The sequence below is a fragment of the Anticarsia gemmatalis genome, chromosome 5 (assembly GCF_050436995.1).
Source record: "Anticarsia gemmatalis isolate Benzon Research Colony breed Stoneville strain chromosome 5, ilAntGemm2 primary, whole genome shotgun sequence".
Lineage (NCBI taxonomy): Eukaryota > Metazoa > Arthropoda > Insecta > Lepidoptera > Erebidae > Anticarsia > Anticarsia gemmatalis.
The window spans coordinates 13,878,353-13,905,155 of NC_134749.1; the positions used below are offsets into that span (position 1 = coordinate 13,878,353).

At 34.2% G+C, this 26,803-nt stretch overlaps 1 protein-coding gene across 1 annotated transcript in view; it reads right to left on the reverse strand.

Annotated features, from left to right (window-relative positions):
- The window catches only part of LOC142973295 (pickpocket protein 28-like), a 57,378-nt gene extending 31,546 nt beyond the window's left edge, over nucleotides 1–25,832 (reverse strand). Inside the window, exons 1-6 of the mRNA XM_076114935.1 lie at nucleotides 25,626–25,832; nucleotides 20,732–20,835; nucleotides 16,766–16,925; nucleotides 14,284–14,429; nucleotides 6,232–6,357; nucleotides 2,104–2,185 (exon numbers count right to left, since the gene is read on the reverse strand). Coding sequence (XP_075971050.1) covers nucleotides 2,104–2,185; nucleotides 6,232–6,357; nucleotides 14,284–14,429; nucleotides 16,766–16,925; nucleotides 20,732–20,835; nucleotides 25,626–25,832 — 825 coding nt within the window. The remainder of the gene's footprint in view (nucleotides 1–2,103; nucleotides 2,186–6,231; nucleotides 6,358–14,283; nucleotides 14,430–16,765; nucleotides 16,926–20,731; nucleotides 20,836–25,625) is intronic.
- Nucleotides 25,833–26,803: the final 971 nt, after the last annotated feature.

The following is a 26,803-nucleotide window of genomic DNA, read 5'->3' on the forward strand; positions in this document are numbered from 1 at the left end:
TAAGTTTCTCCCTAAAAACATTTTATTTACGAATATTGTATAATAATTTATAATTCTTCGTTGAGTAACCTAAAGCTATATAGTTTTTATTTTAAGGGGTACTTTGTTGTTGATGAAATTATCTATATTTGAATACTTATTTCATAAATGCGAAAGTCAGTCTTTCTGATACGATAGTCCTCTTAAGATATATTGCTTAACAACTCAACCGGTTTTGATAAAATCTAGAGCGATTGTAGTTGAAAAACCAATAAACCATACAGGTTTTATTTTTTGTTTTTAAATTAAGTATTGATATAAGCCTATATCCTAAGTTGTTGATATAAGCGATTACACTTTTGACGTAAATATAGGTCGGCAGTTATCAGAAAAGAATTTTATCAGGCTTATTCGTTCAGTAAAATAAAAACAAAGCTTTATAACTTTATTTACTTAACTATTACTTTACAAATTAATTTAAAAATTTAGTATCTTCGAGTGGCCTCTTGAATTGACATTGAGTGTTTGAACCGATCGCTTAAGGATTTCATCATCATTACGCCCTTAGTACTATAGGCCTAATTGGTACAGAACTTTTCTTCAAAAAAGGAAGAGATTTTACGAAAGTAATTTTTACCTAAAAATGCTCTAAATTTCAATATTTTCAATGGAATTCAAAGATAATAATATGTTCGCTAGATTTTTTTAAAATATATTTTAATATATTCAGAAAGTTAAATTTGGCATCAAATCAAAATTTGCCTTTGCTTTTTTCGCTTTTTGAAAACTTTTCGCAAACCCTTAGGTTTGTCGTGAATAAAGGACTGCTCTGATGCAATAAATAAAATGATAAGTATTTTTTTCCTTATTTAATGCTCTGTCAGTTTTTTTTTAACATAAAACAATGAACGAGAAATATTTAATAGATATCAGTGATGTTAAAGCTAAGTTTCATATTTTTAATTATTCTGCACACTGGTTACCGGAGAACACATTAATTCAACGTTAACTACACAGAAGGTTCTAGATTGCCTTAATCAGAACATGATCCCAGCTCGAACTGAGTCAGGAGCTCATTAACATTTTAATTACTGTAATGACTTGTGAGAATTGGGTGCTAGACATATCAGGGTCAGATTTCGGACTAGTTTGTAGTGAACATTACACGAATGGATTAATATTGATATCTTTAGTAATTAGTATTGTAAACAAGAGACCGCCCGCGACTTCGTCCGCGTGTAAACCCTTCTCGTGTAAATTCCGATCCCTCGGGAACTCCGGGATAAAAAGTAGCCTATGTGTTATTCTGGGTCTTCAGCTACCTAAAAACCATCGTTATCGGTTCAGTAGTATTTACGTGAAAGAATAATTTAAATATCCATTCAAAAATACATACAACAACTTTCGCATTTATAATATTTGTAAGATAAGATAGTAAGGTGTTGATCCTACCTGTACACAGATATTGGTCTATGATGTGACTAATATAATCCATCTTTATACTTGTTTGTTGTGTAATAGGCAGTTCCGCTCACCGGTTGGTAAACGATCTGCGGGTTAAGCAACCATTGGCGCAGTCATTCTATAGATGGGTGACCGCATAGTGGTATTTGAACTGGGCGTCTCCGTGCTTACGTACGTAAAAAGTCAGTCCCGGTAGTTGTCTACTAAGATAACAGTCGTTAAGCCACGTCAAAGGCCCTCGGGCGGCTTGATTAACTTTGACACTAGGTTGACCACTAACCATACGACAAACAAACAATCTTTATACTGCAGGCATGTAAGTGCAAACGGGGTTTCCATTTTTTTTATATCAAGCATTATTGTTATACCAAAAAGAAAAGGCCGAGGTGTATGAAATAAATGCATAGACGTTTAACAAAGTAAGACCTATGTAAATACGAGCATTTTTCTATATACCGGGCGCGTTACCAAACTGAGTGCTGCTATTAGGAATATCGTTATATAAATTGGAAGAGCACGATAGCACAATATATAATTTCTGTTGGAATATGGTCATAAGTAGGTTAGAGACTTTCTGGCATCATATTTTCCCTTCTACTTAGTTTAAGAGTCAACACGGCGGAATCATTCATCAATCCGGTCTCTGACAATACGACGTACCTTTACGCCGTAGTATGGTACGGGTGCCCAGCTGGGGTAGTCGTTAGGTTCCACGTTAAACACGATGCTTAGACCGGATCCTCTGGAACAAATAAATATTTTTAAGGCTCATTAAGTTTCCAACTATCGAATGGCTATCAGTGATAAAGCCTCTATACGTCAGTGTATATTTTAAAAGGTTTTTAAAAATTATGGTGAACTTTTGATTTTAGTACCAACTACGGTAACACAAAAGAAAGTACTGTAAATTGGTAAAAAAAATACTAACCCTATTCATAAACACTCTATAAACCTATTTTAGTTAAAAAGCTACTATAATAATTATGTTTTGTGAAAGAAACAAAACACTTTATAAGCCTTTCATAACTTCATATATTTTTATGAATAAGAAAGTAGGTTTCTGTCAGTCAAGTCCAAATTAATAATGATAAAGAATTTCGTGACATTTTTGTTAAAACATTTTGAAGTCCTATCATGCAATTAGAATTTAACTTGTAAAGATAAAGTGTAACAACTGTGGTTGGCGTCTGCAACAAACACGACACACAAACAGAAATCCAATTAAATAAGTTTTCTAAGAATACACCATAACCTATTTCTTCGAACCAAACGTATTACCCACCTGTTTGTTATCCATATTGATAAACTTCTCCATACATACAATTATACATACATACAAACATGAAAAGTAAACAGAACACCGTCACGCTTGATAACGTGATTTAATTAAACCATTTGTTTCTAACCCAGATGTGACCGGGATTAAATGAATTAGGATAATGGACTGACAGTCTGTATGTTCTTATAAATTCGGTAATCTTCCGAGTTCTAAAACATTAATGATATTTTAGCCAGTTGCGCTCACCGGTCTGACAACGATCTGTGGGTGACGCAACCGTTGGCACGGTCATTCTATAGATGGGTGACCGCATATTGGTATTTGAGCTGGGCGTGCTTCGGAGGGCACGTAAATAGTCGGTCCCGGTTGTTGTCTACTAAGATAACAGTCGTTAAGCCATGTCAAAGGCCTTCGGGCGGCTTGAACAACTTTGACAATAAGTTGACCACTAACCATACGATAGGAAGGAAGGGAATGATATTTTTGCTAGATTTAAAAGATAACGAATGCCTAATAGAATACTGGAATTAACGCGAACACGTTAAAATGCCTAACGTTTCGGCGCAGGATGCTCTGGCCGTGGTCGCAGGCTTTACATATACACTATTATTCATAAAAATATATGAAGTTATGAGAGGCTTATAAAGTGTTTTATTTCTTTCACTCCTTAGCAAAATGAAAAAGAGAAAACATATTATAGCAGTTTTTTAACTAAAATAGGTTTATAAAGTGTTTATGAATAAGAGGATAAATATGTAAGAGTTTTACAAGTTATAAATGAATGCCTCTGTAGAGCAGGCTGTCGGTTGTATACCCGACTGCTGATCATAAGGGTTCACGGGTTCAGCTCCCGGTAATTAAACATTCTTTGCAAAATATGTTTCTAGCTCCAAATCAATGCAACGCAGTTCATTTAAATTGTAACTTAATTATTATAATAATTAAAATGGGTCACCAATTGTATTTGTGTCTTGTTTTTTATATCTGAATATAAAGCAGTTTAGACTGTTCTAAACGGAATCCTGTATAATGTATTTTATTATGTTTATTTCATAAAAGTAAATAATATTTTTAAGCCAACAATCATGTAGCAATTAAGAACAACTTTAATTAAAAATACTAAAAAAACAACTAAGAAGACTTCAGCAATGAATTGGCCAGTTTCTCAGGATTAAAAAAGTTAGCTTGTCTCAAATGCAATTCCACTTCTGCTTAGTTAAAGTTTGTTCTCAAGCAAGAGAAAAAACCCAATGCACTTTTTCAAAGAAACATCAAAGATCAACAAAAGTTAATTTACATAACTGTTGATGAAATTTCTTTTACCATACTTATACAAAAAAATTGCGTCTATGGCGCAGTGGTTAAAGTTACCACGCCACTACCAGTGCGAGTCGACAGGTCATGGGTTCGGTTCCGTGTCTGATTGTACTCTGTGTCCGTTGTTCGTATGTTTGTAAATGTCCTCGCGATACAAGAGCAATTCTTAGTGCGGGGGTGGTCTTAAAAAAAAACGCTTGTGCGGCTTCCTCACGCAGTCTCATTTGCATGTAAATAGATTTTTAAATAATTTCAATGTTTTCACGTTTAAAACCTTCCTTGGTCTTTTATAACATTTTAAAATCAAATTGAGTTTAATCGTTCAATCCAATCTTCATTATAACGACTTACAAACTTCATATGGATCGACAATGGCCTTTAAGATCTGATTATTCAGGTTTCACAGTTTCACACTGCGTAAAATTACCAATTTCAGGCAGCAATTCCAGCAATCCCGAACAATATTGTTAGGGTTAACACTAATATGATAACTAACGCCAGCTGAACAGCAACCTAAATTGGTTCCTCGTATATCGAATATTGTCTCACAGGAATGGGCTAGTAACCCTTAGGTAAATGTTTTTACCTACTTATACTAACTTATAAATTTTATAATAAGATTAAAGTCAGTTGTGTAATTGCTAGAAGACCGTGTATTTTTTGAGCATGTTTTAATTCTACTACAAATTAATTTCCAAACTACCTTTCTATCTCATTGTTTGTGTGCTAATTTATATTTAAAGATTATTACGGAAAATAACAATCGCCCATAGCCAGTTACGCTCACCGTTCGGTAAATGATCTGTGGGTTTAGCAAACGTTGGCGCGGTCATACCATATGGTATGACTTAGTGGTTATTTAACTGGGCGTCTTTGTGCTTTGCAGGGCACGTAAAAAGTCGGTTCCAGTTGTTGTCAATTAAGATAACAGTCGTTAAGCCACGTCAAAGGCTTCGGCGGCTTTATCAACTTTGAGACTAGGTTTACCACTAACCATACGATGAGAGAGACGGAAAATAACAGACTAAGCAAAGCGCAAAAGAAATACCGATGACCACCTTACCCTTGCTTTATCATTGAAGCGAAACATTATAACCATTTTATACCTAAGAATTTTTTATGCAATCTTTGAATGCATGCGAAATGCGAAGTTTCCACTTAAATTTGTTGAGTTAACAACAGCCGCGCAGATCGATCTCTGAGGTTAAGCTACGCTTGCCGAGGTTGTTCTGTGGATGGGTGGTCACCCATCTTATACATACCGAGTTTCTCCGTTGTTCGGAAGGCACGTTAAATTGTGGGTCCCGGCTGTCATTTTCGAAGATCTTTGACAGTCGTTAACAGTAGTCAGATGCTTGACAGTCTGACAACCAGTCTTACCGAAGGGTATCGTGTTATAGCCCTGATATTGGGTTGTGGAGGTCAGATAGGCAGTCGCTCCATGTAAAACAATGGTATCCAGCTGCATCCCTTGAGACTGGTTCACTTCAACTTAGTTTGGAACAAAGGCTAAGCCAATATAATGCACTAGAGTCCCCAATCCTCTCCATCTTTTTAAGAGGAGACATAATATATGTCCAGCAGTGAGACTGTGATAGGTTCCATAAACGTATTTTCTAAATATAAGGCATCTTTTTTGTATGGGAGAATACGGATGGAGCTGTCGTGCAAAATAAGCAAAAAGTTTTGTTTTCGTAACGACAAAATTGGCTCTTGTCCTGTTGATTTACATTTTATGCTAGTAAAATATAATTTATTGTGTTCTGTATTTGTCTGGATTTTTCCATGAATTATTAGAATGTTTGTTGTTTTGTTAGAACAATAATAATATTGGCTGTCATATTATGATCTAGAATGTCAAAGAAAATATGTAAGAAAATGAAATGAAAAAAATGAATAATTTTTGTTGTAACTCTACTGAAAATACATTAGTTGAATAATTGTTTAGAACTTTGTCATGTTTGCTTTAGCGGGACGACCGGTGGCACAACTTTTTTAATTACGATTGTTATTTTGAAAATCCATTTAGATGTATGTATGTGATATAATGTGTGTCCATAAACTTATTTATATCAATAAAAAAAATTAAAAATAGTCGAATTTCTATAGGAAGTCAATATAATTAATAACTACCAGATTACAAAATTAAATGAACAAAAGTGTGCTATGTGTTAGGTACTGCGCATGCGCACCTGCCAGATTCCGAAGTAGCTATGATCCTGGTGTACGGAGGAATAGCATCACCGTCGTCATCATCATCATCATCAGTCGTCGGATCATCGTAGTATTCCAAGTCTGGGTCCGGCGGAAGAAACGGTCTGAAAAAACAAAAAAATTGTTTCATGTGTCAATGTTGAATAATTCAACACTTACAATTTAACAAGTTATCTATTCATCGTTTTTTTTTGACAACTCCCGAACTAGAATTGTTCTTGTGTCGCGGGGACTTTTACAAACATACAAACAACGAACACAAAGTACAACGAGACCCAAAACATTTATTTGTGGATTGCACAAATAATTGTTCCCTGTAGGAATCGAACCCACGATGCAATGGTAGCGGCGTGGCGACCTAAACCACTGCGCCGCGGAGGCAGTCGATTATTGTTTATGAATATGGCGCAAATACGAAGCTATCGATTTTAGTAACTCGTACCCTATTCCTTCGAATCAACAGGAAGATAGAAACGTTGGGCACACTTATATACTACTCTCAATCGTACTTGCCACAAATTAATCATGATTTTCCGCTAAACTTGATTTATGAAAGGACCTATTTTAATATTGTCATACTCAGTTGATTGGATGTTCCTTCTTGGTAGTACTAATATATTGGAACACAAAGGTGTTCTGGGAAGACATAATGTTAACTCCTTTACGAGTGTATTAGATTTATTGATATTAGAATGTTCGGGAAGGCTTATATCATTATTCTAGTAACTGTGTACAAATCATAGCTAATTGCCTTCATCGTTTGCTACACGTTCAGCCAGTAGGTGCCTTTTATTGTTTGGTGGTATTTTAGCTGAACTCTTCCTTGACTCAAAAATCACATTGAAAGGCGGATCAGGGTTTTGTTTTGTAAATATAGCAACATTTATCACACTTTTCTAATCGTTTTATTATACAAACTGAATAAAAATGTTGTATCATTAAGTTCTTGCACGTTAGTATCGCCAGTCCTATGTGTTAAGAAAACTACTTTATAAGAAGCACATTTTGTTAAGCTTTATGTGTTTTCGTTGTAGTTGAAGCGAATCGTTGCATTGCAATGGATAGAATGTAATTTGTTTCAAAGGTCTTAAATACAACGAAATCGTATAAACGTTGAAAATGTACAATTTTTTTGTTCTCGTCTGTGTGGAAGACATGCAACGAAAACAGTTCATAATATGTATGAATTTATAACTTTTAAACTCTCGTGTTGCATGTTTAATGTATAATAGAATATTATGCATGAATTTAAACTAAATAAAAAAAAAATAAAAAAATAAAAATAAAAAAATCATTTATTAACAGTCCACAGTTGTACAAAACATAAGATCAGTAACTTAAGCCACAAAATCAAAATCAAAATCAAAATCAAATCATTTATTCATTTAGGTCAAATATTGACACTTATGATAGTCGTTACAATTACTGAATCTACCACTAGCTCGGAAAGGGGGTAGAGCCTTATGAGAAGAGCTAGCGAGAAACTCACGGCCACTCTTTTCAATCGCCAAAAAGTTTTACAATGTGGTTGATACAATAATTGATCATGCGAGGAGCTGCCAACAATCAGCGATATAGACTAAACGTCAATTAAGTTAAATGAACATAGCTAGGTTATTTATTAGTCTCTGATCATACCGTATGTTGGGAGCACCTACTAGCATGTGATAATAAGAATATGGGCAGCAAGTGAGCACACTGATTGTGAACATTATAAAAGAAAAAAGTGACAGTTTTATGAATAACATCAAATTGTACGTAACATCACCTATTTGCATCATTAATTGCCCATATTTTACAATATTTAGACCTACTGCTACTGAGTTTATACAATTTATAGCAAAGTTCCCTAATTTCAAAGAATCCTAATCAAGCGAGCGACTAATCCCAAGAGCTATTGTCGTTTAGATACTCATCAATTCTGTAAAAAGCTTTCCTAACGAGATGTTCCTTAACAGCAACTTTGAATTTTGGCAGGGGTAAATCCATGATGTGCTTTGGAAGCTTGTTGAAGAAACGAATGCCGAGACCTACAAACGAATTGTGCACCTTGTGTAAACGATGATGGGGACCTACTAATTTGTGTCTGTTTCTAGTGTTGTAATTGTGTCTATCGCTATTTGTTGCGAAAGTCCCTAAATTTTGTTTTATATACAACAAGTTTGCAAGCACATACTGTGATGACACCGTCAGTATCCCTATCTGCCCAAAAAGCTCTCTCAAGGAGTCTCGCGCTCCTAAACTATAAATTGCACGGATAGCTCTTTTTTGAAGGACAAAAATAACATCTATATCAGCAGCCTTACCCCACAGTAATATACCGTAAGACATGACGCTGTGAAAATAACTAAAGTAAACCAGTCTTGCCGCATCCACACCAGCAAACTGTCTTACTTTTCTGATTGCGTACGCGGCGGAGCTGAGTCTCCCCGAGAGATGCGCTATTTGAGTGCCCCATTGGAGCTTGCTATCCAGACTGATACCTAAAAAAGTTGCCGAATCTACCAAATCGATAGTTTGCCCATTTACGACTATGTTAGTACCTAAATTCCTCGCGTTGGGCATAGTGAACCTAATGCACTTAGTTTTGTTAGAATTTAATAACAGATTATTACAAGTGAACCAGTTGTGGACCTGTTCAAGAATACTATTGATATCAATAAAACAAGACTTCGAACGATCTACTTTAAAAATGAGTGAAGTGTCATCTGCAAATAATATAATATCACATAAGTCCTGCACCTGAAAGGGGAGATCGTTTATATATACGAGAAAAAGAAACGGACCGAGTATCGAACCCTGAGGCACGCCGAGAGAAACAGCTGAACCTGAAGACCTTACACCATTGATATCTACTCGTTGAATCCTATTACTCAAATATGACGCAAGTAAATCGAGCGCTGTATCCCTAATCCCATAGTGGTTTAGTTTCCTAAGGAGCGTATTATGTTGGACACAGTCAAATGCTTTGGAGAGATCGCAGAACACCCCAATGGCGTCCTGGGATGTCTCCCAAGCATCATAGATATGCTTGACGAGCGAAATACCTGCATCGATCGTTGACCTACCCTTTGTGAAACACACACTAGGCATAGCCTGTTTCGTGGCCAAAGATTTTAGGCGATTACATAGTAGGACTATAGGTGCAAATAGAAATACAAAGTAAAAATCTTAGTACTAGTAGGAACAACATAGTATTTTATAAAATTAAATGTAAAAATAAAGTGAGTGTATGTGTGTGCGTTGTGTGCGTGTGTGCATGTGTGTGTGTATGTGTGTGTGTGTGAGTATTTGGACGTGATTGTATATGTGAGTAAGCCTAACGTACAGTTTTTAATAATTGTTCAACCTCTTGATAATTTAGACGACTAATATATTTTGTAACTGTTAATTGAGCTTCGCGTACCGAAACTTCTTTGAAATTATTTTTTTTGCTTATTAAATTATATAAATGTGGAAACAGGTAATTTTGGAACCGTTGCGCGAATGAAGTATGTACTGCAGGCACTTGTGCCTTGAAAACTCTTTGTTTTAGCATATTGTTATAATTGTCGGATTTTAATAACGTTGTATGGGTGACTTTGACTGCGTTTACCACATAGAGCCTACGAATGCTGAGAACATTGGATTCTTTGTAAATTAGTTCAGTGGGGTACCTTACAGGCTTTTTTAACATTACCTTTATGACAGATCTTTGGGCTCTTTCTAGTGTTAGTAGATATGAGGAAGCTGCTCCTCCCCAGGCACTTAAGCAATATGTTAAAATAGACTGACAAAGAGAAAGATAGATCTTTTTGACCAGGCTTTCACTAGCCACGTTTCTGATCTGCCTCATTATATAAATTAATTTTCTGGTTCTAGCAGATAGGGTCGAAATGTGCTCCTTAAAGGACAGTTTCTCATCTAGGGTCACACCTAAGTATTTAATAGTTTGAGATCTTTGTATTGCTTTACAACCACAAACAATGGGAGTTGCATCTATATTATCTATGTTACATGTGTGTATAAAAATATCAGCGCTGTTGGTAGGGGATGAAGGTAGAGTTTTGTGGAAGCAAAGGTACTTAGTTTTAGTGGTATTTAAAGTAAGTAGATTATTATTAAGCCAGCAGGTAATTTTTGCCATACCAGATTCTACATTTTGAAAACACTGATCCCAGGTTTTATCGTGAAATATAATTGCAGTGTCATCTGCATAACAGATTATTTCAGCGTTTTGTAGGGGTAAATAGGCTAGGTCATTTAGATATAATAAAAATAACGTAGGACCTAGTACACTGCCTTGAGGAACTCCGAAAGACAACTCTTTTGGTGTACTAAGCCACGTGTCAACCTTTAAGCATTGCTGCCGTCCTGTCAAGTAGCTCTGGAACCAATCCAGTGGAATTCCTCGGATACCTATATTTTCGAGCCGCTTTAATAGAATCGGAATTGACACAGTGTCAAAAGCTTTGGCTAAATCCAAGAAAACTCCTACACATGAGTCGCCTCTATCTAAATGATTAACAATCCCATTAGTAAGCATACTTACAGCGTCTTCAGTTGATCGGTTTTGTCGGAATCCAAATTGTTTTGGGGATAATATTTGATTGGCTTCTATGAATTTAACCAAACGCTTATTAACGACTCTCTCTAGAATCTTTGAAAACACTGGGAGTAGGGAAATAGGTCTATAATTATTGGGATTATTTGTTTCTCCGGATTTGTGTATGGGTATAACGGATGCACGTTTCCAATTGGTTGGAACAATCCCGGAACTCAAGCTATTATTAATGATAACTGAGAGGGGTTCAAGGAGATGTGCTCTGAAAGTTTTAATAGTTTGGACAGATATTCCGTCAGGACCAGGCGCAGTGTTTGATTTTAAAGAAAGTATGATGGATTCCAGTTCATGGTGGTCAGTTGGCTCAAAAAAGAATGACGAAACAGGGGGGTTACTAGATTGTGCTATCTGGGCTAATGTTTGTTGTGTAGTGCTGTGTGTATCTAAAATCGCGTTTGCATAATTTTGACCTACAGAAACAAAGAAATCATTACACATATTAACTGAATCTAGTGGGCAGCTTTTGATAGATAAGAGATCCAAATTAGATGTTTTAGTTGTGGGTTTCCTATGTGTCACTTCATTAATAGTATTCCAGAGTGCCCGTGGCACGTTTCTATTATTATTTAGAGCCTTTGTATAGTATTCGTTCTTGACTTTGCGCAATAATGAAATGTAATAATTTCGGTATCTTGAGTAAATTATCATCTTAATAGAATTAGTCGGATCATGCCTCGCTTCCAGGTGCAGTTTATCTTTAACTCGAGAGCATCGGAGTAATCCTTGAGTCATCCAGGGTTTTAATGTAACTTTCGATCTACGAATGCGTAATTGTTCTGAGTTATTGTCAAATATTTTAATAATAATATTGGTAAAAGTATCAGTTTGTAGTTGAACATTATCTATTTCACTTAATCTAGTCCAATCAATAACACTTAGTTCCTCACCTATGGATTCATAGTTAAAATGAATTTTGAATCTTAGAGGACTGACGGGTTTCGGTATATCCTTAGTAATACCTGTTATTACCATGTTATGATCAGTTAATGAAGATGCACAAACTACAGTTTCAACATCTACATCTCCTTTAAAGAAAACATGGTCAATACAAGAGTCGTCCCTTGTCGGTCTATTTAAAGCTGGTTTTAATCCTAACTCCGCCAGAGTGCAAAGATATGCCGAGGCATAATGTGAATCGGCGTCATTGATGTTAATATTTATATCACCAGTAAAAACAGTGTATGGGTAGGTGTTCAGAGTAGGAAACAGTGATTGGAGTGAGTTAATGAACCTCTCAGAGTTTCTGAATGATGGGGATCTATAGACACCCAGTATAGTGGCAACGTTTGGTATTTGAACTAAAATACAGTTAGCGTCTTCGATCATTGGCTCATGGACAAGCGGGGACCATATGTTTCTTATGTAAACAACGACCCCACCAGCTTTGTTAATAAACTTCCTAGTTTGATGAGACGTGTAACCCTGAATTTGACAAATTATTGAATTCTCAGAAAGCCAACACTCTGTAAGAATTATCACATCAAAGTCTATTTTGAATCTATTAAGGACTATAAGAAAAGAGTTGAAGTTACGATTTAAACTACGAATGTTAAAGGTTAAAATTTTGAATGAGTGATTTTTTACTATATCATAACACTTTTCTGCAATGTCTATTGAATGGCATTTCAAAGTATACGCATTATCAATATGATGCATATGTTCAAGTGTGGTCATAGTTAATAATTGTAATTAAAATAAAATTGACTAGAAAGCAATAAAATTTAAATGCCATTATTTTATTTGTGAGCGTTATGAGTAATCCAGTGCTATGATATGAGTTTGAGAAGTTATTATTAAATATATGGTGTGAATGTTTGTGTGAGTATTTGTTCAGAGTTGTATGTATTGTTTTGTTGATTAAAATGTTAGTGTCCCGAAGAGTATTGATGTGTAAAAGAGTGATATGTGTGTATGTAAATAACAAAATTAAAATATAAGAATTTGGTGTTATACAAAAATATAGAAAATAGCTTTGAAGCTGTGACCAGTTTACAGATAAGTTATTCTGAATAGCAATAAGTTTAATTTGAAACTGAATCTGAAGATCCAATATACCTATCCAGGTCATCCTGGGTTTGAATGCGTATGGCAGGATAGTGGCTATTAGGACCGTTAGCAAAGTGATACACAAGCATAGATTTTAAACCGAATCAACGGACATCTACAAAATACAGTACTTTTTTACTGAGATTCCATATTACGCGCCCATAGCCAGTTGCGCTCACCGGTCGGTAAACGATTTGTGGGTTATCAATCCTTGGCGCGGTCACTCCATAGATGGGTGACCGCATAGTGGTATTTGAACTGGGCGTCTTCGTGCTTCGGAGGGCACGTTAAAAGTTGGTCCCGGTTGTTATCTACAACGATAACGGTCGTTAAGCCATGTCAAAGGCCTCCGGGCGGCTTGAACAACTTTGACACTAGGTTGACCACTAACCATACAATAATAAGAAGACTGAGATTTCTAGTACCTATTCAGAAAAATAATCAACACTTTTCTAATCTTGAAAAAACAATCAGAATACTGTGTTCCATATTTTATTTAGCTAACAAAATACACAGTTTTATCGAAGTAATTAGCTATGTTATCCCTAATAATATGTATATAATATATGCAATATGAAACAGAATACCTAATAAAACAAAGCTGAACTTGCAAAGACCACCCACGCAGTCTTGACTACCGGTCATTCTGATCGAGCCTAATATAATGAAGTATCGAATTCCAACTGGCCCGATTTACCAAAATAAGATCAGTTATTTTTAGTACCAAAGCTCGATATATCGGAACAAATATAAAACATTTCAGAGCTCACACGTCATCAGTAATTTTCCAAGAAACTTTTTGATTCAGTTCCATATTTTTAAATAAAAAAGCTTAGTCGTCATTTTAATTGAGGTTTTCAAAGTAGACAAGTTGTGGCAAAAATAAAGTAGTAAAATATGAAGAAAATAATTTAAAGAAATTTTCATGTTGGTTTCCTTGAAAAATAAATTATTGTAAAAATGAAGAAATATAATATTTTTCACACAGTTCGTATAAGCAGTGCTATGTACTCTGTAGATAGATTATAATTATTGTTTGAATTGGAAGAAGGCGTATATAGTGGTCAGAAAAAACCTGTGGCTGATATATAGACATACATATAGATATTAATGTCGATTTTTTTATACAAACTATTACATATTATCATAGAGAGCTGGCGTTTTCATAAGACACAGAATAAACATTGCCGTTCAACGTCACAATGCTGCCAGTCTTCTCGGCGATGCGGAGATATTTTATGAAGCCTTATGTCAGTTATATTTATACTTTTTTTTTATACTGTTAGATTCCAAATATATTTTTTTAAATATTTGGTAGATGTAAATATTCTGCACACATAACTTCTACTAACTACGGACTAATAACAATAATGTAACTTACAATTCACTAGCGTCCTTTAGCGCAGCATAGTTGAATGCACAACAGAAGCCGGAATAAGTCTTCACCATAAAGAATATATCGGCACAATTCCGTTGTTTCCTATTGAATGTGCAGTATAAGACCAGGTTCTCACATTTCTGATGTACCTGGAAATACATTACGAGATGAAAAAAATGGCCAGCGTGGTGAACTCAAGAAATTCCTCCCTAGTTTTGGGGAAACCCTTGCGGGAGTCGGAGAATAATAGGTTAATAAAACGCACACACGGACATTTGATTTCAAACCAAGCAGAATTTGTATTTCATAATAGGGAATATGCGTGTATTTTTTTTATTTTTTTAAATGTTAATTTACATCATTATATGAACGTAAAAAAATAAACAGCTAAAAAAAAACGAAATTTAGCTCGAAATAAATAGTTTTAAAATAGTAGGCTGATTTCATCATTTTAAACGACTGCCATTTTGGCGCGCTTGACGTGACGTCAAAGTCTATAATAGCAATCAACTAGTGAATAGCTACAAACGTGTTTCGGCCTCTGTTTTATGAAATTATTTTGTTTTATTTCAATTACACAATGCAGGAGTGCAGTAAACTAACTTTCAAGTACTGTATCGTGCCCTTATGTAAAAATACAAATAAAAATGCACCAAATAAAGTGTTTTTTCTTGTACCAAAAAAGTAGATTTATTATACAATTTTTGTTTTATTTCTAGTTCTCTTATTTAAATATTACAGGGAAAATGGCATTACTCCAAAACAAAGTACATTTTTCAATTAAATTATCACACATTTCCTTATCATAGTCCACTTTAACTATAGTGACATTTTTTGATTCCTCAAAATTGGTGTCAGCCACACAGAATAGGCCTTTATTTTTGTTTGCAAAATGCATTTGCAACTGCACCTGTGCCATGCATCTTGCTGAAATTTAAGGCTTACTGATTTTTCAGATGAAGGACATGTTATTTCAATGCTGTAATTATCAGTTTCACCATCAGGGGATGCTCCCATAATCGGATATAAAGGGCTTAATATAATCCCACATTTATTTATTCATACTAAAATGGAAATACATTTCCCAAGCATTGTATGGCAAGTAGCCTATGATTTTGATACCATAAAATAGTTTACGTAAGTCTTTCGATTGCTAGCAACTTGATCGGGGTGCCAAGATCACCATAAAAAACATTATAAGCTTTAAATAATGTGCTTTTGCCATAAATCAAACAAATCTTATAATGTTCTCTTACTCAGATTTTGAGGTTATTTTGACTAATAGATAAAAAAACATCTAAATAATGCGTGGAGAATCGAATAAACATAATATTTATTATGTAATTACCTTGCTGCTTTCACCCTTTTTATTTCAGTAGACGTAAAATCCAGGTTTGATGCAAAAAACGTGGTCATCATAAACACATCAATTTTCGGGAGATTGTCCGATTGTGCTTTGACGAAACCAATATCTGTCATTTTTCTGTAAGTCTTTTGACTTTATTTTTACGAAAAAAATGTAATATAACTTCAATATTTACTTTAAATCACAATAAAACGGAATTAAATCGTTAACAGCACAGAACTGAGAACAGTATTATTTGTTATTATAGACTTTGACGTCACAACTCGTTCCGACCAATAGCGTTGCGTTTCAGCTCATTTGAATTTTTCTCGTATTTTTTGCACTTTTTATTTCATAATTTCTAATTCACAACGTAATTATATTAAAAAATATTAACGTGTACGCAATTCTTAGGCAATAAACTTTGGGAAAAAAAATATTTGAGCGTTATTTGAATCTTACGCATATTCCCTATTATAGACTCGTATAATATTAATAGAGATAAATTAACAACTAGGCTCAAAACAGATACTCGTGTTCATCACACTAATATTTATACCGGGATTAAAACCCACTACGGTCATAGCAGCGAGGTAACCACTTTTCGGTCACAAACGTGCAGATATTTTTGCGAGGCTGTGACGCTGCCGAATAGTAATCAACGCAGAAAAGATTTCAATCAGAGAATTTCGCAAAGAGCTTTAGTTTTTCTCCACTTATTTGTAGATACGTCTGCAACAAACCCTTCGATGAGTTAAGTTTCGCAAACTTTGATTAACTTCACTCGCCTTCTTACGATAGTAGACTTCTTTGTTTTATCTTAACCGAGTTTCTTCCATGAATGTTGGGTAGTTTTTTTAAACCGGTTTTCCCCCTACTGGGCAAGAGTCTTGTCCAGACCGCGCAAGGTGCCACACTCCACCACGCAGGTCAAGTGCGGGTAGGGGACTATACTTTGCATGCCCTCAAGAGATGTAAAAAACAATTTTAGCCATGCACCTTGCATGGCTAAAATTGTTTATAACGATATTTTCCTTTACCGTGAGAACAAGTGATAATTATTTCAAATACACTCGTAATTTCCAAAAAATCTTTAGTGTTTTATTTTTGCTTTTGTAGTAGTTGTGTAATTTTACGTACCTCTTCTATAATGATATCCATAGTAAAGTAGTGGTGCTTCAATATGGACATGATTTCGGTAAAACTCTTCAATTTTCTGCTGCCTTGATCAAAGAACCTCATGGCGGGCATCGCGTTGAAGAAATCTATTATTTCACTTTCACTGACGTTGTAGTGCCTTCTAAAACAATAGAGACACGGAAAATCTTTGTTATGTTTATCTTGAGTCTAAGTTCAAATATGATCTACTCGAGGTTAAGGTTTTAAAAAGAGTTTAGATACTTGTAAAATAATGTATTTGCTGGATCCGACAATTTACGATCAAATTCTGATTTATTGTCTAATTTATGTAATTAGTAGGGCAAAGAACCCAGAAATACTATTGCGTATCTACCTATATGATAATTTTAAAAAATACAGAAATAGCTCGTTATGTTGCGCTCAGTGTTATATTATGTCATCTGTCATTCGGCCGATCGTCCAAAGATCGGTAATTACATCAGTATAATAAGTTTATTAAGCAATTTTACGAAGAAAATTTACAATTTAGTTTAAATTTGGTCTTTATTTTAGTGCTTACTTTTTAAACTGTTATGGAAATAAAGATATGCACTGCACAGTGGCGTAGCGTGCATTGGCGGGACCCCGTATAAAAAATTGTTTGAGGGCCCTTATATTGTTTTGGGGTAAAGATTTTTCACAAAAGAAAATTATATTAAATAATAATAAAAAATATAATAATAATTATTATTTCTTTTTCCTTACACACTTTTGGGGCCCCCCGTGGCCCGGGGGGCCCGTATAATTGATACGGCAGATACGGCGGTAGCTTCTTCTTCTTCTTCTTATCGTATGGTTAGTGGTCAACCTAGTGTCAAAGTTGTTCAAGCCGCCCGAAGGCGAAAATATCCGATATCTAACACAAAATATATTTCGTTTTTTACCAATAAAGCTACACATGTAAAGCAAACTGTAGCAACACTGTACATATATTTACAGCTATATCCAGATTCTGCAAATACCGTGGAATCTTCAATAATTCTAGAGGCGTGACGGATTTGATAGAAGGAAATAACATAAGCGATTTTATTGGAAACAATTTGTCATACCGGATTTAGTGCCGCTGAATGTTTACGTAGCTTCGGATGAATTGGATTTGTTCAACTTTACGTTTGTTTATCAAGACATGTATTGTACTGATAGAGTATATTTGTTTTTTTTTATATTTGACTATCTAGTTATTATTAACCTTTCCTGTAGTGCGATTTTCTACGGTCACGGTTTAACATTTAAAATGTACTGCCAAAATAGTTCCTACGACGCCCTTAGAGGCGCTGATTAGATTTTCATACAAAATTTCTCGATAGCTAGCTGATTGTCGATAGTCAATGGTGGTAAGGCTACTGTACTTTATATGTACCGGTGCCGTCATCGTCAAAATGATTGTGTCACAATTTTCATATAAAATGTTGTTTGAAAAATGTGACATAATCATTTTTTTTCTTGTTATTAGTTAACAATAACATACATATTGATTGTAAATTTACTTTAGAGTTAATAAAAAATAATATTCTACTATTCTTATTGACAAAAATGCTATTAAAACTAGCAGTGTATAGATATTTTTGCTCTTGGCTTTTCGTTCACAGTTATGGTACACTTACTCCATGCGAATATGGTTCCTATACGCGTAAAGTTATCTGATTACCTGTCCATTACACTTTTGCGGTTGTACCTTTCGCTGGGCCTATATATTGTGGCATTTAGCTTTGTGATACGGTATCATTATAATATTGTAGGGAAGGACATATACTAAAATTCTGTTAACTGTACTTTAAAAACGACTGCCTCGATCGCGCAGTGGTTTAGGTCACCACGCCGCTACCATTGTATGGGGAGGTCGTGGGCTCGATTCCCACACGGGACAATTATTTGAACGATACACAAATAATTGTTTCAGCTCTGGTTGTACTCTGCGTCTCCCTTGTTTGCGTGTTTGAGTCCCCGCGAAACAAGAGCAATTCTTAGTGCGAGAGTGTCTTTTTCAATGAACAAAAAATTTAAATCCCAACTGCCAGCTGTACCTTAAAATCATAATTGATAGTGTTATTTTCAAAAGTATTTCGAATTTTCAAAAGAATTAAGATTTTTAAGAATTAAATTACTGATGTGAATGAGCCTAGAGATTTTGTAAGGATTGTACTAAGTGGCGTTCTGCGTAACTCTTTAAGAAAAAGGAGTAATATTATGTATGTATGTATTTTTTATTATATAACAATATTGTTATCTAACAATATTATTACAAGTTACAAAAAAATATACAATAATAAAACAAATTAGAAACTATAATCTCAGTCTGAATCTCTTAAATATGTTTTTAATATTTCTTTTGCGAAATCAAATGCAATACCTTCGGTATCTTATCTAAAAGAAATAAAAGCTCAAAGAATATATTAATAATATTGAAATCGCGGTCCACAGCTGCTGTAATATCAAATGTTTTTATTAACATTTCTAGCGATTGATCTATCATTTTCACTTTTAGCAGCTGCAAACTGAATTTTATTTCCATTTCGATTCACCTAGATTCACATCAAAGGCATCTTAAATCTCGAAAAGAATTTCTCTAACTCTTTCATGTAAGTAATGAGCTATACTGTGTCTAACTTCTGCGGTCTAGCGGTCAGATTTAGGAGTTCTGCGTTCACTGTAACTTATCCGCCTATACTTTGTCTTATACATATTTGGTTCGGCACATTTAGTTAGGCTAAATTACCGCACAAAAATCGACTCAACTCCCTTGTTTTAGCTTGTGCCGTCATTTACACATACTCGATTTTGCCGCCCGGCTAGACCGATTAATATCAAACCGGATATGTTAGTAGCAAGCCTTATAAACCTACACACCCAACATAGGCTAGACTACGGCGGTGCGTGCACTATCAGCCTTGAACGCGAAACGCAGACCGATGGATGAGTTAATTGGCAGCGCAATTTGCTAACACTATCAACTTACTGTCGATAAACGACAAGCTATCTACAAATTGTAATAGAAGAACCTGATAAGCGCCCCTGGCGGTTATTGTTAAAACTATTTTTTATATACTACTAGCTGACCCGCGCAACTTCGCTTGCGTCCAATAAGAGAGAATGAGTGAAATTTTTCCCTGTTTTTGTAACATTTTTTACTGCTACTCTGCCCCTTTTGGTCGTAGCGTGATGATATATAGCCTATGTCCTTTCTCGGGTATCAAAGTATCTCCATACTAAATTTCATGTAAATTGGTTCAGTAGTTTAGGCGTGATTGAGTAGCAGACAGACAGACAGACAGACGGACAGACAGACAGACAGACAGAGTTACTTTCGCATTTATAATATTAGTATGGATTTAAATTTCAAACTCTCCATAGTCGACAGTACCGGCAGTAGAAAATCGGGACAAACACTTTGGCGTGTTAGCAAACAAACAAATCGAGAGCCCAGGCCTATCTGTCATACAAATATTTGTCGTTGTATCTACTAGGCGGCCCCTTCAATCATTGTCTCAGTCGCAGCTTTGAATACGTAACGTACTGTTACGTGAAAGCTCTGATTTACTTTTAGTGTAGACAGGTATATTTATAAACATGTTTGCTTGGCAACTAGTTACAGGTCTATTGTCTAAGATATTTATAAGGTTAAGGTTGACGCCTTATCACTACCGCAAAGGCGGTAATACGGTTTCGATTACGAAACAAAATGAACAATTTATATGTAGCATAAATACTAAATTGTTTTGCGTCTGTTAACTGTTTCTTTATTAAAAGAGGTTTCTTCAAAATACATTCAATATAAATTGATTTATCTCCTTACTTCGATCACGATTGGTCCTTTATATTATAAAAAAATAATAATAAAAAAAAAAAAAAAAAAAAAATAAAAAAAAAAAATAAAAAAAAAAAAAACTTCGCAGTAGATTGAATGTAGTCTAAAACCGTAATACTCACAGAACTCGGGCAATGTTCTTGGATTCTCTCAGTGACACCAGATTGAAATTGCAGATGCTGACCGCCGGGAACGGCACTTGGTTCACTTTGCAGTTCGCGTTTATCTGTCAATGAAGAATTTTTGTCAGTGATCAATTTACTTTGTAGTTTCGTTTGAGAAATTATTGATCAATAATGCGTTTTGACTTTATAAAACTGTGTTGATCTGAAACATTGCAAGAAACTTTTCAAAGAGTACAGATTCCAAAAAGTCATACCCATTCATAAATAATTCAATCTAAATATAGAGTGAAAATAGCTAATACATTTTTCCTGAAGATAATAAGATAGTCCATGTATCGCTAACTTCACAAATACGGTTCCGTACGTAGAAATTTCTAACAACGGTTTCCCCTTGGTTATTTGTGAGTAGAATAACCAAAAACCCGTTTTCGTAGAATATCCAAATTACGCTATACAGTCCCCATTCTCTCCATGATAGTAATACAAAGGACTATCACGTCTCTTAGTTGACACCTACTCGAAAGCCACTATGCTGTTCATTGTTCTCTCCCTTAGATTATTGTGATTACCACAATACGTCAAAGCAGCAATGTATTGCATAGTGGCTATCAATTATAATTTGGCGTTCACTAGTTGTCAACTGAGCTACATAATAAGTTTGCTGGTACGGGTAGTAGTGTAAACGACTACTTATCATATGGTCTCGGGCTCGATTGCCGGGTCGGGAAAAGTGCTAAGTTACTGTTACATGCATCTATTATACGTCTTAGATTTTTCTCAATAGTAGCCCAGTGTTCAGTAATGTGCCAGGTATACGGCAGTGGGCTCGCCCCATTTACCTAATTCTGGAGCTTATTCCGATATCTATTATGATATATTAATATTTTTATTTCTGTAGCGAATTCAAGTTTCGTTATACAAGTTTGGTACATGACATAACACTATATGCTTCTGAGAAATAAACATACATAGCAGGATATTGGAGTCAAAATACACAATTTTTTGGGAAAAATAGAACATAGTATATTAGGAGAAAAAATATAATTCTGAAGACGAAAATACAAATTCTATGAAGCCTTGAAGTAAAATGTTACAAGCAAATTGTATACAGTGTTTGTACTGAATATTTGTTCTGCTACTTAATGTGCTTATTCAGCAAGTTTATTTCACAATACTTTCTCTTATACATATTATTATACTAGCTGACCCGCGCAACTTCGCTTGCGTCCAATAAGAGAGAATGGGTAAAATTTTTCCCCGTTTTTGTAACATTAATTACTGGTACTCTGCTCCTTTTGGTAGTAGCGTGATGATAATATATAGCCTATGTCCTTTCTCGGGTATTAAAAATCTCCATACCAAATTTCATGCAAAGTGGATCAGTAGTTTAGGCGTGATTGAGTAGCAGACAGACAGACAGACAGACAGAGTTACTTTCGCATTTTTAATATTAGTATGGATAACTCTTGCGTTAGAAATCTAAGTGATTCATTGACTATTGTTGTTGTGATTGATGTATTTCTAAAATAGATGGTAGTGTTTATACTGATATGAGTGCGATCAGGCGTTGATTAGTTGACATTGTTTTTTACTTATAACTCCTAAATGTAATTAGACAATATAGGAATATGTATGTATATAACTGTAAATACATACATAATAAATGTAAATACGGCCAATTTTTTTTTCATAACTTCTTATATTACTTAATGGGTAAGCGAGTTTTCTGGTACGGGTTAAAATAACTATGCAAATAATATAATCTTGCCTTGGGAGTAAAATCAATACATAATTAAATGGACATAAAAATCTACAATAAACTTGTCGTAATAGTGATGAAGAATTTGGAAAATAAGCAATAATTTTACTTTATTAAAAGCGAAAATAAACAAAGCAATAAAATTTAAATAAACCATATTTCTAAAACAATACACAAATGACTACTTGATATTGTTAAACAATAGAGAATACTTGATATTATGACATTCAGTTACTTTGTACTCTGCACATCAAAATAATTAATCAAATCAGAACCGTGACATTTAAACTTTATAATTACCGTCCTTTATCAGAAACTCGTTGAATAATCGTCAAACATAACATTGTTCTACAATATAAAACAGTTCCAGGAATCACAAACATACAGAGACAGGCATACTGTTATGATAATTAATGAGCGACTTTATTAAGAAACTCTTCGAGTTTGGTTGCTAACAAACAACATGTTATACAAAAGACTAAAAACACAAAAGGGATTTTTTGGCTCCATTTTTTTCTCTCATCAATTTTCATTAAATAAAAATTAATTAAACATATTTATGTCCAACTACTAGCTTTAGTCCCTACGCTGACCAAGTGCAGGTAGAGGACTTCAAATTCCATTATGACAAACAGTTTAGCAGACAAAGAAGACGACAATAGGTTAATTTGGTGAGGATTGTTTTACCCATTACTGGTGGGTAAGATATAAATAAACGAGAGCGTGATTAGGCCTTAAGTCTACTTGTTCGATCATGTGAGAGGGTGCACCGCATCGCCTACTAGAGGGCCTTGTGCATGTGACGCACATTTCTGAATCGCGCTATCAAGATTCTCCGGCGGCCACTATATAAAGGTCCGATCAATCAATTATCCTCGAGCTTGTACAATCGATTTGTTACATAAAATCACTCTTACACCATCAACTAGAGTCGTACAGTCTGCGATCGTACTAGAGCAAACGCTTCTTGATGACCCAGTGTGGGTTGAGAACTTTTATTACCATGTTTTCCTTTACCATTACAACAGATAATAATTAATTCTAATACACCGAATACACGCATTGATGAACTTTGTTGCAATTGCTAATAAAAAAGCAAAATATTATAAGCCTACTTTAATCCTTTAATAAATGAAAATTCTGTTACAGAAATAGATTACCAAATATCTAAATATAATCAAACTGAAATAATAATATTAGATTGTCACACAAAACTAGTTATTTTTCACAACGGTTATCCTGCCGCTACGTCTGGAGATATTTACAATGATAGTAACTTGACAACTAGTTTGACTATTTATAAAATCGATTTATGTAATTAAATTATGAATCTATTTATATGAATCAGACAAGCCAAGTATGTAAGAATCGTTCCAAGTGGTTGTTTGGAGTCTGCCTACGCTACCCTATGTACCCTATGTACGTATGTATGTTCATATATATATATATCCATTTAAAATTATGAATCTATTTGTGTGGCAAGGAAAGTTTGTAAGGATCATTCCAAGTGGCGGTTTCGACTCTGCCAATCTTACCCCTTTAGGAAAAAAAACTTAATATTATGTAAGCATGTATGTTCTCAATTTTTTACGATAGATATTTCGAAAAGGGCTGTTTTCTTATGAGTACTTGGGAGACTGATATGTTTTAGAGTAAATTTAAAGTTAATTTTCAAAAACGTTTATGAAGAAAACGCAAGGCTATTTTTACAAATTAAAAAACAATATTTCTTCTACGAAACATCAGACGTATAATAGGTTCGTACAATCGCTGTATGTTTAACTAAAAAATACATACACATACATACTACTTTTTCTTGTAGGTTCTTAACCCAGGAAATCAATTTCAAAGGTGTTTGACATCGTTGAGAATATTGTGAGGTCTATTTGAACGAGTTCAGGAAACGGGTGAATACGTCAGCAAGGTTCCCTGATATTTTTATTAGAAAAGGTTAGAATGTCAAGTTGAATTGAAGTTTTCTATGAAACTGGGAAAGGCGGTGACCTTAAATAATATAGAAAATGGTTATGCCTTTATTCATAAGCTTTTTTATCGTAGCATTTTATTTTATCGTATGGTTAGTAGTCAACCGAGTGTTAAAGTAGTTCAATCAAGCCGCCCGAAAGCGTTATGACATGGCTTAATGACTGTTATCATGGTAGACAACAACCTGCGAAGCACGGAAACAGATTCAGTTCAATATCACTATTTGAATATATTTTGATTTTGAATATATTATGTATTCATAATTAAAATATACAACAAAAAAACTGCTTATTACGGCAAATCTTTTGATGTCTTGATTAAAGGTAAAATAAAAAGCTTTTGGATTTGCACACTTATTCAAAAGTTTGAAATTAGAAAATGCAATGCAAAGCTTGAAATGAAACCAGAGAACACCTGTCTCTCAGGTGTTTCAACGAAAGAACTATGCAGGACAAAAAAGATTTAAAGCTTTAACTAATACCTAAAAACTCAAATTGCTTTTCGATTTTGTAGTGTAGTCTTATTGAAATAGATAAGAAACTGAAAAGACATCCGACAGTTCAATGACATTATACATAGATTTTATCAAGTCTCAATTTAACCACACTCGTTAGCGCGAGTCAACGTGCAGACAATTCGCTCAAATCGAATCAGCTTCGATCAGTCAAACTAGATTCGCGGCTGAAATTTAAATTTCCGATATAATTCTAAGTTCAAAGATTATATTATCGGAGGTTAAATGAGGTACAATCAGTCTTCGGGGACGGTGATTGGTTTTTGAAGAAAAAGAGCAATCCAACATTTTGATTAAATTCATTTAGGACTCAAACTTTGGAAGTAATTTTCGAACATATTTTTCTTAAGGCTTTGAAGATATAAAAGAATTGAAATCAAAATTATTTATGTCAATTATTGATCTTTCTCCTTTATTAAATTGAAGCTTGCCTAATATAATCATGGCTATGTAATTATGTCTAAAATATGACACATTATCGAATTTCGAAAAGTATTCAAGGATTATTGCGACTAACGAAATAGTTTTTTTCTTATTCTCTCTCTCTCTCTGATAAAACCAGAACAACTTTTTCAGCAGTTGCAAAATCTACCTAATAAAACGATGTGCAAATAACAATTTTGAAAACTTACCGAAGTAACAATCTTATTGTCATTAAACTTATCTCTGATAACAAATATGAAGCTGATAGTCAGCATCACGTTGAACAGAATCAGTAAGGTCCAGAGCCATAATGATCGTCCTCTCTTAGATGTGAAGTGGTTTGTACCGTGCAGTGTGGTTATACGTTCTAGAAGAGACATGTAGTAGACACTGTCCAGCTTCTTCTTCTTGGACATTTTTGGCTACTGGAAGCAGAAATTAATAATTGTTAGTAAAACAACGTTATTTTTTTTGGGATTCATTTTACGTAGCCGGTTGTGTTGTGTATATCAAGAATCAAGATGTATGGATGAAAATGAAGCAAGATAAGTTTGTAGGAATCGTAACCAGTGGGGTTTTTTGTTCTCAACCTCCCAGGCAAGAAAGGTGTCATTTTATGTAAGTACATATTATGTAAGTTACATAAGTAATGCGAAATACTGGAACTTCAGTCTGATATGTTTGATTCTATCAGTTCACAACCTGAAGTAGCGAAAGTTAAGCATCGTAATTGATTCAAGTTTCTATAATGTTTTTTTTTCTTGATAATGCCAGTTTGTCACAAATATAAATTTGCTTTTAAACCATTACTCCGATTCTAAATGATGAAAATTACAAGAAATCTCATTATAGAAGGTTTTTAACCTTATTAATCGCCTTCATAATCTAAATGCATTTTACAGATATATAATAAAATTAAATCTTATGAAATTATTAGAATCATCTCGATAATGAATCTCAATATCTGAAAATTGCCAAAATAATCTAGTCTATAATTTATTTAATTATAAGATTAGTCTAGATTTTACAAGCACATCTTTTAATTATTTAAAATCAAATCATTACGATTGAATGGACGATAATTTTGTGAAATTTGATTATTATCGTCTGAGATTTAATAGTTATATTAATTTTAAGCCTAGGTCAAAGACACAGGTCGTGGAAAGTGTGGGTAGTATTCATTATTTTGTCAAGATATATATAAAATACTTTTTATGTTAAACATGTTTTAATTTGTTGAAGTTTGAATTGTTTTTTGACAAAATCTAAAAATACAATTTATTTTTAAACATTCAGAATAAGATTGAATTTTCATTATTATGTTAAATATCTTTAGGATATTATTTTTTCAAGAAACTCAAATTTGTAAACGTCGGATAATAATGTT